Source organism: Elgaria multicarinata, chromosome 16 (assembly GCF_023053635.1).
Source record: "Elgaria multicarinata webbii isolate HBS135686 ecotype San Diego chromosome 16, rElgMul1.1.pri, whole genome shotgun sequence".
NCBI classification, from domain to species: Eukaryota; Metazoa; Chordata; class Lepidosauria; order Squamata; family Anguidae; genus Elgaria; species Elgaria multicarinata.
The window spans coordinates 21625697-21637832 of record NC_086186.1 but is presented as its reverse complement, the minus strand read 5'-3'; the positions used below and the strand labels follow the sequence as shown (position 1 = coordinate 21637832).

The window sequence follows — 12136 nt, the reverse complement described above, 5'->3', positions numbered from 1 at the left end:
CACCCACATGTTTAGTTTTTAATCAGTTTTTAATGCTTTATGTATGTATGTTCTGTGTTTTAGAGTTTTAAATTTTGTATACTTGTTTTTACCTCAATTTTAGAATTTCTGTAAACCGCCCAGAGAGCCCTGGCTATGGGAGCGGTATATAAGTTTAATAAATAAATAAATAAATATCCGGGCAGTAGCTCTCCAGGGTTTCAAATGAGAGCCTTTCACAGCCTTACCGGGTGATGCCGGGAATTGACCTTTGACCTTCTGCATGCCAGGTGTGGGCTCTGACCAACAGCGAACCTTGCCTCCTCTTTGCAGGCGGTCGTCGTGCAGCAGGACACGTACATCGAGGACCAGAAGCGGGCCCTGAGCCGCAGCTCCACCCGGCCCAACTCCTTGATCGAGCAGGAGAAGCAGCGCAGCCTGGAGAAGCAGCGGCAGGAGCTCAGCAACCTAAAGAAGCTGCAAGCCCAGCACCAGGAGGAGAAGAGGCGGCGGGAGAGAGAATGGGAGGCCCGGGAGAAAGAGCTGGCAGAGCAGGAGGCTCGGCTGGCCCAGAGGGAGGAGCAGCTCCAGCAAGGGCACCACGGCCTGGAGAAGGAGCGGGGAGAGCTGCAGCAGAAGAAAGCCGCCTACCAGCTGGACCTGGAGCACCTCCGGGCAGCCCAGAAGCAGCTGGAGAAGGAGAAGGAGCAGCTGAAGAGGGACATGGTGCAAATCTCCCAGCCACAAATGGATACCAAGCTCGGCCTGGTAATTGTTGAGCATTCTCCGGGGCCGAGCGATAGCAGCGGATAGGGGCCGAGGATGATGGGGGCTCTAAACCAGGGGGGCCAAACCGCTCTCAGCACGAGGGCCGAATTCAGATTTGCAGAAAGCCCTTGGGGGCTACGTTCCAGTAATGGGAGAGGCAGAATGCGAGGGATCGGGGTGGCATACTTGACCCTAAAGCTCTTACTGCCAGGAACTAAAGCTTTAGGAGAGGCACGTCGGCCTTTTAGAATTTGGGGCGGGGATGTGCAAAAACTGGGGAAGCCACCAAAGGATTGGAGGGCAGGGGAGGAAAGCAGGAACCACTTGGTGATGTGGGGCTGGGGTCAGAACCATTTGGAGAACCCCAGACAGCCACATTGGGACCCTGGGGGGCGGGGCAGATTTGTCCCCTGGCCTTGAGGTTCAACACCTGGGTTCTAAGTCAGTAGTTTTCAGTCTGTATTTTGGGGAACCCAGAATTCATAGAATAGTAGAGTTGGAAGGGGCCTATAAGGCCATCAAGTCCAACCCCCTGCTCAATGCAGGAATCCTCCCTAAAACATCCCTGACAGATGGTTGTCCAGTTGCCTCTTGAATGGCTCTAGGGTGGGAGAGCCCACAACCACCCTAGGTAACTGGTTCCATTGTCGTACTGCTCTAACAGTCAGGAAGTTTTTCCTGATGTCCAGCCAGAATCTGGCTTCCTGTAACTAGAGCCCGTTATTATGTGTCCTGCACTCTGGGAGGATCGAGAAGAGATCCTGGCCCTCCTCTGTGTGACAACCTTTCAAGTCCTTGAAGAGTGCTCTCATGTCTCCCCTCAATCTTCTCTTCTCCAGGCTAAACATGCCCGGTTCTGTCAGTCTCTCTTCATAGGGCTTTGTTTCCATACCCCTGATCATCCTTGTCCCAGGATTCCCTGGAAACTCATCGAAATACCCTGGTGAGAAGATCAGTCATGGTGGGCCACCTTCCCTGAGAGATTGCATGCCCCAGACTATTGATCCGATTCGTTTGTTTATTCCATTTCCGTCCCGCCCAATAGCTGAAGCTCTCCGGGCAATTAAAAACCACAAAACGCATCATGAAAAGCAATATAAAATGTAACCTCTTAGAACGGCAACGTAAAAGTACAAGCCACAATAAAGCCTGGCAGCAGTGCAGAGATGTAAAAGACAGCAACACATTTAAAACAATAGAGCATATTCCCAGACAACCTGCAGTTTCAGAGCTGGGTGAGTTGAAGGCCTTCCTCTTAGTTCACAGGATGGGATGGCGAGGGCCAGCCCCTACCAGTTAGTTACTTGTTTCTTTTAATAGTATTTGGGCCACTTCGTAGGCGACGCCTTGACAAGGGGGCAAGCAAGCAAGAACCAGGGAAGATTGAAAGGTAGAACAGCCCCGTTAGCAGGTATACCGACTACTTTGAGAACCCTCTCTGTAACCCCCACACCTCAAATCTCGCCTAAGTACCTTTACAGATGGGGTTGGGCAAACGTCAAGGGGAGCACTCTTCAAAGACTTAAAAGGTTGTCACACAGAGGAGGGCCAGGATCTCTTCTCGATCCTCCCAGAGTGCAGGACACGGAATAACGGGCTCAAGTTAAAGGAAGCCAGATTCCAGCTGGACATCAGGAAAAGCTTCCTGACTGTTAGAGCAGTGTGACAATGGAATCAGTTACCTAGGGAGGTTGTGGGCTCTCCCACACTAGAGGCCTTCAAGAGGCAGCTGGACAAGCATCTGTCGGGGATGCTTTAGGATGGATTCCTGCATTGAGCAGGGGGTTGGACTCGATGGCCTTGTAGGCCCCTTCCAACTCTGCTATTCTATGATTCTATGAGGGTAGTTCCACAGGTTTGATGACATTATAGGTTTGCAGCCCTTGAAGAAGGGAAAAGACACAGGGAGATGAGTTCCCTCTGCCTAACTTTTCAATGGGGTGGCATCTCAGTTTTGTACTGATTGCTGCTGCTGCTGCTGCTGCTGCTGCTGCTGCTATTATTATTATTATTATTATTATTATTATTATTATTATTATTATTATTATTTACACTATTTATCTACCGCTCAATTATCTAACACAGATTCCAGAGCGGTGAACATAGGTATAAACAGTAAAAGAAAGAAGATTTAAAAAGCAAATTGAAATTGTTCAATTTAAAAACAAAGGAACCAGAAAAACGGTGGCTGGTCAGTTGAGGAAGGGTTCTCGAAACGGAGTTGTTTTCAGCAGGCTAGCGCCTGCCTGACCTCCAGAGGCAGGGAGTTCCACAGAGAAGGAGCCACTACACTAAAGGCTCTTCTCCTGGTGGATTCAAGTCAGGCCACAGGTCCACGTGGAACCACCAGGAGCAGGCCCTCCAAGGCCCAGGAATAGGCAGGAGACATGGGGTGGCTTGAAATAAATAAATAAATAAATAAATAAACAAACAAATAAATAAATAAATAATGACTGCAGGTTGATAAGTCACTGAAGGAGGAGGAGACGCCGTCTGTCAATGGCTGTTAGGAATGATAGTTAAATGGAACCTCAACATTCTCCAGGAGGTTCGGAGGATGGCCACAAGGGAGAGGGCCTTCTCACTGGTGGCCCCCTCGATCATGGAACATTCTCCCCATTGAGGGCTGCTTGGGGGCAAACACTGTCACCTTTCGGTGCCGGGTTGAGACTTTCCTGTACTCCCAGGCATTTGACAGCATCTGATAAGGTGCTGTTGATTTTTTTTTTAAAAGACTGTTATATTTTTGTATGTTGGTTTTATATCACGTTGTTAAATTGTACATTTCGGCTATTGGGTGGTATAGAAATGGAACAACTGAAATGAAATACCAAACGGTGGGGACAATCAGGGGAGAGCTGTCGGCTTCCTGCCCTGCCTGTGGGCTTCTCAAGGCCCTTTGACTATCCCTTGTTGGAAACAGGATGGCAGCCTCCAGGGGCCTCCTGCCTTCTACATGCGTGAAGCCTCGCCTTCGGGTGCCACCACCGTTCCAATTGACTTCCATTCCCCCCCCCCACTTTTGTCTCCTGCATGACAGCTGTCCAACCCTCCTGCCAAGTTGGCCAGGACCCCTTCCCTGCCCGTGACCGAGGACTCCTCTTCGAAGCAGCCGAGCTCTTCCGTGCCCAAGCAAGGCCACATGGACACGGATCTCTCCGTGTCGCCCAAAAGGAACAGCCTTTCGAGGACGCACAAAGAGAAAGGCACTTTCCACCTGATCGGCACGACGGCCTCGAGCCAAACCAACAAGCCGGCCGAGGGGCACGGCCAGGCCCCCAACCGCCTCTTCGGCTTGGCCAAGCCAAAGGAGAAGAAGGAGAAGAAGAAGAAGGGCAAAGGGCACCGGGCACAGCAATCCGGTAAGCCAAGGGCTCTTTTGACTTGCTCAAGCATTTTGTTAAGTCTCCCGGAGCCAAGGGTATTAAGGGGTTAGGGAAGACCTCCTTCTGCTGGTTCTCACCTGTCAGCATCCCAGGTCTGAATCCAGACAGAGTCCACACCTGGAGAGGAGGAGGAGGAAGGCAAAAAGAGATTGGAGGCCCAGCAGGACTAGGCCCTACTGGCTTTGTTCAGCAATGGGTTCATCCGATGAAGGACTGCCCTAGCTGCTGGTACTATTTGAGCAGGCAGAAGCACAAAATTGGTCCTTTGGGGGTCACCTGATTCATAGGACTAAGAGCGTCATCAGACCAGCGTTTTATAGCGTACTTGTTACTGGCCACTCGCGGGTGTTCGCAGGTCCTTTTGCTGACGATGACGTCCCCCTCCTGCACGTCTCGCGCTCCTTTTCTCAGTCTTAGCATCACAAAATAAACCTCTTTTAATCTGACTCTTCTGGAGGTTGCGCTCTAAAATGCCCACTAGAGGGTGCTGTCCCATTGAAATCTACAGGCCACGTGGTCGCTGGTCTCTTCTCCGTGAAAAGTGCTTGTTTCAAATGCGGGACGCGTTAGGGAAACACGACTTCAACCCTGTCTGATGATCCTCTAAGATTCTGGTCTCTGTTCCAGTTTGAACTGCTCGTAGTTCTGTCCTCTGGTGCAGGCAGTAGGAGATCGGTGCCGCTACAGCACCTGATGTGTATTGGGACTAAAATTGGCAACCCTCTGCTGCAATCGATTGTCTCTTGTGTCCGTGTTGAAGGCGTGGACACAAGGCATGTTTGACGAGGGTCTTCACAGCTATGTGTAAAGGTCAACGGCAGGAAAGGTCTGGCCCGTTAGCTTGGTTTTCACGTTGCTGTTTTGGTTTCTTCCTTTCTCAGATGCTCACTCCCCAGAAGCGGCACCGGAAGGAGAGGAGATTTTCTGCTGACCCCACCTCTCCCCATCCCACACGGATGAGACTATTCCTTGTCTCCACCCCGTCACCCCCCCCCGCCCCCGCAGAGTGGCGTACCATTGACGTCTCCCTCTCCTTTGCCTTGGACGGCGTTGGGCCTCCTTACCGCGAAAGCCTGCCTGCCCTCCGACAGTTCTCCGCACGTTCGCAACCGCTGATTCTGCATGTTTTCCTGGAAACGTGACATTTTAAACAGTGTCTAAAAGAGGAGGAGGAGGAGGAGTTGGAGAGCTTCAGGAAGGAACCCTGGATGTGGCCGGACTGGGCGGGCTTGGTTTTGGCTACACCCACTCCATGTGTAATGGTGGCTATCAACTCGCACAGACAGATCTTCCCTGCTTCTTCTTTCCTCTCCAAAGATGGGGAAGATGGGTCCCAGGGCAGCCTAAGGGAACACCACCAAAAATAAAAAAGCCCTCTATAGCAAAAGGATAGGGCTCTTTTAGCAGTGTTTGTACACTGGTATATATAGATATATTGTGTATATACTTATATATATATATATATATACATATATAAATAAATGGAATTGTATATCCTTTTCTGTACAGAAAAGCCGAGTGAGCTTAGCTCAGCCCTTAAAGGGTTAGATGATACCTTATGAAGTGTTCAGGGACTGTGTTGATATTAAATATCTCTTTCCTTTTCGCTGCTCGGTTCAAATGCTTTCGCCACCTGCACCCCCTTCAGTATACGTTTGCATTTCGGGAATGGACTCAAGGCCAGGTAGTGGCAGAGCGACCAACTGCATTACAAGAGTAATGGATTCTGGGTAGAGAACGTCAGGGCCAGGAGTGTATGTAACAGGTCTCCAGGGGTGGGATTCCCATGCCAGGTGCATTGTGGGATGGTGGAGGCCAATTCCAGGGACATTAATCCGGGATTTTCTCCTTGACAGGCAAAATGCCTGTGAAATGGATTAGAAATGGTGAAGGCTCCCAAATTGAAGTGAGTGATGAAAGGGTCATCTTTGAAAAAGGAAACAGAGTTACCAGAGGGCATGCTTTAAAACCCACCTCAGGAGAGCTACAACAGGGCAAACGTTTAAATTACAACAACTCTTAACACACTTTTGAATTGAATATGAAGTACAGCCTGACTCCCTGGCAGGAGACTTCCTTTCCCACCCCAATATGAAGTAGTTCCCACCGGACAGCTGCTAATGCACCAGAGACATCCCCACGAACTTTTGCCTGAGTGATGTCAGGCGGTGGTGGTAGATTTTCACGTTCAAAAGAAACAACAACAACTCAAATTCCCCTTTTCTCTTCCCTTGGCATCTCTGACCAGGCCTATTTATACATTTCCAGTTTCTCCAAATCTCGCTTCTCTGTGCTAGGAGCCATTTTGAAAGCCATTTGGGGTAGTGCGAAGTGGGTGTCTGTAAGTTAGATAGAAAATTGTCCATGTAAGCAGAAATATATCGGTGATGGAGGACTTCTGTCTTTCATTTACAAGCACGTATCCACTGAACTTCTCTGACTTTGTTCAACGTCTTGACCGAGCGTTGGTTAAGAATTGCAAAGTTCCCTATCTAGTTCTGTTGTCACTTTGTGGTGGCATGCCACCACCATTTTGAAATGGAAAGAGCCGTCATGAGGTCAAAATGGCCCTCTCTGTGGTAAAATAGCTTCTTGACACATCCTGAAACACGTTTTTCAAGGCTTAATGATTAGGTTTTGTCCTTTCACAATGCCCCTTTCAAACGTGGATATTGAGGGGGCGGGGCATCACTTCATGATGAGTTTTCCTGCCAAGACGTAGCTGTGTGAGTCAGCTTTCCAAGGAGTTTGGCACACCAGAATTAATCCTTCTAGTCATGTACACTGTAGTGTTTAAGTGGCAGAGCAAGTATGCAAGCGTGACCAGGAAATCTCCCTCACACACACCCTTTGGGCTAAGTTCATAAGTAGGGCCAGCACCCAGAGCGCAAGAGGTATGTGCTTCACCTTTCACACCTCACGGCACTCTTGGCTTTTCCCCACATGGGTAAAGATGTTCCCAGTTCCACAAACACTATGTTTGAACCTGACCTTGATGGATGTAAAATCGCTTTTTGGCTCTGTTTCTCCACCTGCAAAACGGAGGACTTTGATCTCTTAATCTGCTAAGGCTTAAACCACATGCCGCCTTGCACTGGGAGCAAGAAGCGTGGTTTAGCAGGGAGGGATCCAGCCCAAACAGATGATGAAAGAACCTTCTCTCTAGCATTTTGTGCTATTGCAAACATATGTCATCATTTGTGAGCCATTCCTATTGCAGCGATGCCAAGGGAAGAGAAACCCCCTGCCCCAATCGTAACATTTTCACCGCCCGGAGATACCTCCTAGTAGACCAGTGAAGTGAATAGCGCTGATCCCCTGAAGCATTTGGAAATTTCGTTTTCCCACCACCTCTTCAGATTTTTATTTTATTATTATTATTATTATTATTTTTTAAAAAAGAAAGGTTTGCACTATTGTCCCAATGCCTTTTCCTTTTAGAGCATTCCGGGAGCGATTCTCATGCAAAATCAGCACGGAACGAGTTTCTCTGTTTGGGACCGGGGCAGAAATAATCAGGTCTGCCTCAACCAGCGAGAGGATCTCCCCAGTGGCTCCGCCAAGTCTGAATACTCTCTAAACGCTCCATGCTCCAAAAGCCAAGCTGGGGGCAACTGCGGTGTTCTGCTTCTCCTTTCTGTTGTTTTTTTATTATTATTTGATGCTTGTTCTGGGTTTGCAAGCTGGGCTTGCTTTTAAAAACAATTCTTTCTGTTTGTTTGAAAGAGGTCTGGATAGAAAAGAAAAAACGTTTACTTAAGTTTTCTTTTGTTTGTTTCATTTTGTGTTTATTTTTAAGCTGGGCTTATGAAGCTCAAAGTATGTGTGTGTGTGTTTTTTATTTCTTCTGTAAATATTAAATTGATTATTGATGCACCGTACTAATGCAAAGAAAAGAAAAAAAAGAGTCTGCAGAGCATGAAATGCTATCGACCACTGCTAGGGAACAACCTCTAACACCCAGCGTCTCTTAGCCAAAGCAAACGTCTTGTGACTGTAAGGCTGGAGACAGACAATACTTTTCTCAGGGAACTGAAGGTGGATAGAAAACGGGGTCAGTTCCCAAGGCCTATACGCTTACCCCAATTTTCGCTGGTGCTAAACAGGATTTGGAAGTTTGGGTATTTCCAAAAATTGGATCAGAGGGAAAAGCAATGTGTGTAACGCACGGGAAGTTAAGCCTCTCTTGAGTCGCTTTCAATTCTCTCCAAAAGTATTGTTTGCCTCCATCTTTGTTTAAGGCAACCATCCACAAAGAAGTGTCTCTTTTCCCCCACAAGAGCACAAGGCGAACCGTTTTAATTTTGTACCACTTGTGTCCGTGGGTCGTTGCATGGGTGCAGGAAGACCCAAGAGACGGTGGGGATGACGTGGATGCCACTTGAGGTGGGAACTTCTTAGCCAAAAATCTGCTGCCACTGACCCTTCTCTTCCCAGAGAGAAAAGGAGATGATTTTCCACACAATTTTTTAATAGAGATTGATGGATTTCTGTGCATTTAAACAAAATCTGCAGGCATTGGGAGTTCGTACATGTTGAGTTCTTTTCCCGTTCAGTTAGATTATGGTTCAAAGTCAGCCGTGATCATTTCTTTCTGACGAGGACCGAATGCACTAGCATTATTGATAGAAATGTATTAAGTGTTCCTCTCCCTTGGATTGCCTCTTGAAAGGTACCTCTTGCATATTTCTGGTTGAAATCTATCTTTAAAAAAATAAACTAAAAATAAAAGTTGTACGACATTGGAGAGGGTAAAAAGAGAGAGAGACAGAAAGAAGAAACCTCAATTGCTATGTTAATTTGTAATTATGTAAAAAGTTAAGTAGGTTACTGACTGTAAAAATTTAAAGTTTCCCCCCTTTGTAATTTGCAAAAAAGAAGACAAAAACCCATCAGATTTTCATAATAGCTTTTATTTATCTGCCTTTATTGTGAGGAACAACTACTTCTCCCTCCCTTCTAAATAAATTTTGATTTTAAGTCTGATCCATCTGTGCTTTGTGCTTCGTTGGAATGTGGATAAGATACTGTGTTTTCCACAACAGAGGGAAGGTGCCTGCAGCTGCCATAAGGTTGGTTGGGATGCTCTTGAGAAGCTTTTATGGTGTTCTGAGGAACACTTTATCTCTCACGCATGGGAAATTAAATCTGTCCACTTCGCAGCATCTTTCTCCCACTGGGGATAATGGGCGTTATAGTCCCACACACCAGGAGGGCATCGAGATGGGGAAGACTGTTATGACACAGGCGGAGAGGTAGAGCGAGTGTGTGTTAGTGTGGGATGTCATGGTGAGAGAGCACTCTACTCTGAACGCAACCAGGAAGGTATATCATGTTCATTTCACTCTCTCCTAAGCAGGCCTGTGAAGCCACCTTAATGCTGAGCCAGTCCATCTAACCCAGGATGGGCTTCTCTGACCCATGATGGCTCTCCAATGCTTCGAGGAGGTTCTTCTCAAAACCTGCTTCCTGGGGTCTTTAAACTGTGGACGTACTGCAGAGCTTCTGCAAATACGAGCCTTCCGCCATTTTGGATGAGCTACATTTTGGATCAGAAGGCAGATTGATCTGGAGCAGGCGTGGACCACTTGTGTCCCGACAGATGTTTTGACACACCCCTCCCATCACCCCCAGCCAGCATAACTAAGGGTGAAGGGAGCTGCAGGCCAAAACATCTGGAGACCCACACGTTGCACATGTGTAAATCAAAATGGAATGCCTGCCAGCAGGTATTACCCACTGGGATTACTGGAGATGTATTTGCACCGTCCCCTCATAAAAATCACAAGCAATTCAGGAAAATGTCACTGCAAACTTGAGGCCTGGATAGGAAGAAGGAGGAATCCATATAAACATAACCTTTTGGTTGAGATTTCTTTATTGAGAGTTGAAGCCCAGAACTTCTGGAGATCTACTTCCTGCTCATCCCTGAATTGCACTACCCATGGTAAGAAGGAGCGCGTTCATAGAATTGTTGAGTTGGGAGGGACCACAAGGATCATCTTGTCCAACCCGCTACAATGTGCAGGAAAACCAGTTAAACCATCCATGAGAGGTGGCTGTCCGGCCTCTTCTTGAAAACCTCCCGAGATGGAGAACCCTCAACCTCTATAGGTAGACATTTCCGCTGTTGTACAGATCTTACCCTCAGGAAGTTTTTCCTTTTATTTAATTGGAATCTAGGTAGCTGTAACTTATACCTCTTATTTCAGGTCCTCATTTCTTTGGCCATGGAAAATAGTTCTTGACCATCTTCCCTGTGTTGTACCTGAATCCTGCTGACACGTCTCCCCTCAGTCTCCTTTTCTCCAGACGTAACATCCCGAGTTCCTTTAGCCTGTCCTCATAGGGCAGGATAAAATCAATAAAATCTACCATGGTCCCAAATGTCCCTGCTATCCTGGGTGGAAGCTACTTTGCTTGCCTGTCTCAGCTACTTCTATCAATGTCACATTTTTTCAGTATCAGCTTCCCCCTGGCATCGGATTCTGGAGTTCCTCTTTCCATTTTCACCCAGCCCTTTGGATTGAGACTGTGTCTTTCACACTCCCTCCTTTCTCCATCCTTGCATTTTCCTTTCTTCCCTGGGCTTCAAGTGCTGCCTTTGACAAACTTGGCCATCTTAGACTGCCACCTCGGGCCATGTTCACCCTTCAGCGATGTTCCTCGTCGACGCTGCATTGGTTGACTTGATGCTGACGCTGCTTTTTCTCTCTGGCAAGCCTGGCTGTAAATTATAGATGAAACACACACACACAAACACACACACTGGCACGGTTCCCACTGTGGTGCTGCGTAAAACCTGATTCAATACTGGCTCGGGATCGAGGCGCCTGCTTGCTTGACATTCCTCTTCCATCCATCCCAAAGCTGCTCTTTGGATCACGGGCGAAGGCCTCCATCCAGAGCGCCTTTGCAATGCAATGCTTCGTTTTGGAAACGGTCTGCCATGTCTCTTTAGCATCGGCCATAGGCGTGTGCAGCACATTTCATTAGAGTGCGCAACAAGGGATTATTTTTTTAAAAAAGGCGATCATTTACTCCATCATAAAGGACATTTTTTTAAAAAAAAATCATTTATTTATTAAGCACTGTAGACACGGCTACCCTACTCTGCATTTGGCCTGCTTGCCTGACCGTGGGAGGGCCGTTGCAGGTGAGCCCCAGCATTGGTGGGGGGTGGCAGCTGGAGGACTATTCCTGTGCTACCTCCAGTAGCTGAGACAGTAAGCCTGTGTGCACCAGTTACTGGGGAACATGGGTGGGAGGCTGCTGTTGCACCATGTCGTGCTTTCTTCATCTCTGGTTGACAACTGGTTGGCCATGGTGTGAACAGAGTGCTGGAGGGGTTCTAAACTAGTCAAGTTAGAACGTGTCTTACCGTTTTTAAGGGTGCGTTTGGTAGAATTTCGCCACATGACGTATAGTTTGTGACGTTGTCAGTTCTCCGGTTTTTATTTTGAACTTCTTTGAAATAAGTCATTCTATTTGGTGCGACGTGGCCGATTTCATCGTAGTAAATGGGTTTCCTGGAGTTCTTAATTAGCCAATCACATTCCGGGGGGGGGGGCATGCTTATGTAATTTCCGCGCCCAAATTTGGAGCCGTTTTTTTCTTTCAAGCCTCTTTTTTGCAGACTTTTTTAGTTTCACTTTTGGGAGGCTGCTGGCTGGATCGTTTGTAAGTGGAGGATTCTCAGAGAGAAGAGGAAGTGGGAGGGGAAATTGGCAAACGGGGGAAAAGAACAAACGGATTTCTTTTCTTAGTGTGGCCAAAAAAAATGCATTCCCACGGACAGAGAAAAGTAAGTAAATGTTTTAAAACCTGCTACGTTTTAAATCGTTCAAAAACAAAACGTTCCATGACTCTAAAAACAACGTTTCATATACTAGTGTAGATCCCCTCCTGGAGTAGATGGACCCTCGGTCTGATCCAGCATGGTTCTTATGTCTGGATCCCTTCTCAATGGCCCCCTCAATTCGTTGCTTATTGCTTGAGACTTT

At 47.5% G+C, this 12136-nt stretch overlaps 1 protein-coding gene across 2 annotated transcripts in view; it reads left to right on the top strand.

The window, feature by feature from the left end:
* The window catches only part of AKAP13 (A-kinase anchoring protein 13), a 298396-nt gene extending 289277 nt beyond the window's left edge, over nt 1-9119 (top strand). For both annotated transcript variants that reach the window (XM_063142172.1, XM_063142171.1), the window contains 3 exons: nt 313-747; nt 3788-4109; nt 5015-9119. In XM_063142172.1, the coding sequence (XP_062998242.1) occupies nt 313-747; nt 3788-4109; nt 5015-5064 (807 nt within the window). In that variant the 3' untranslated portion in view covers nt 5065-9119. The remainder of the gene's footprint in view (nt 1-312; nt 748-3787; nt 4110-5014) is intronic.
* Nucleotides 9120-12136: the final 3017 nt, after the last annotated feature.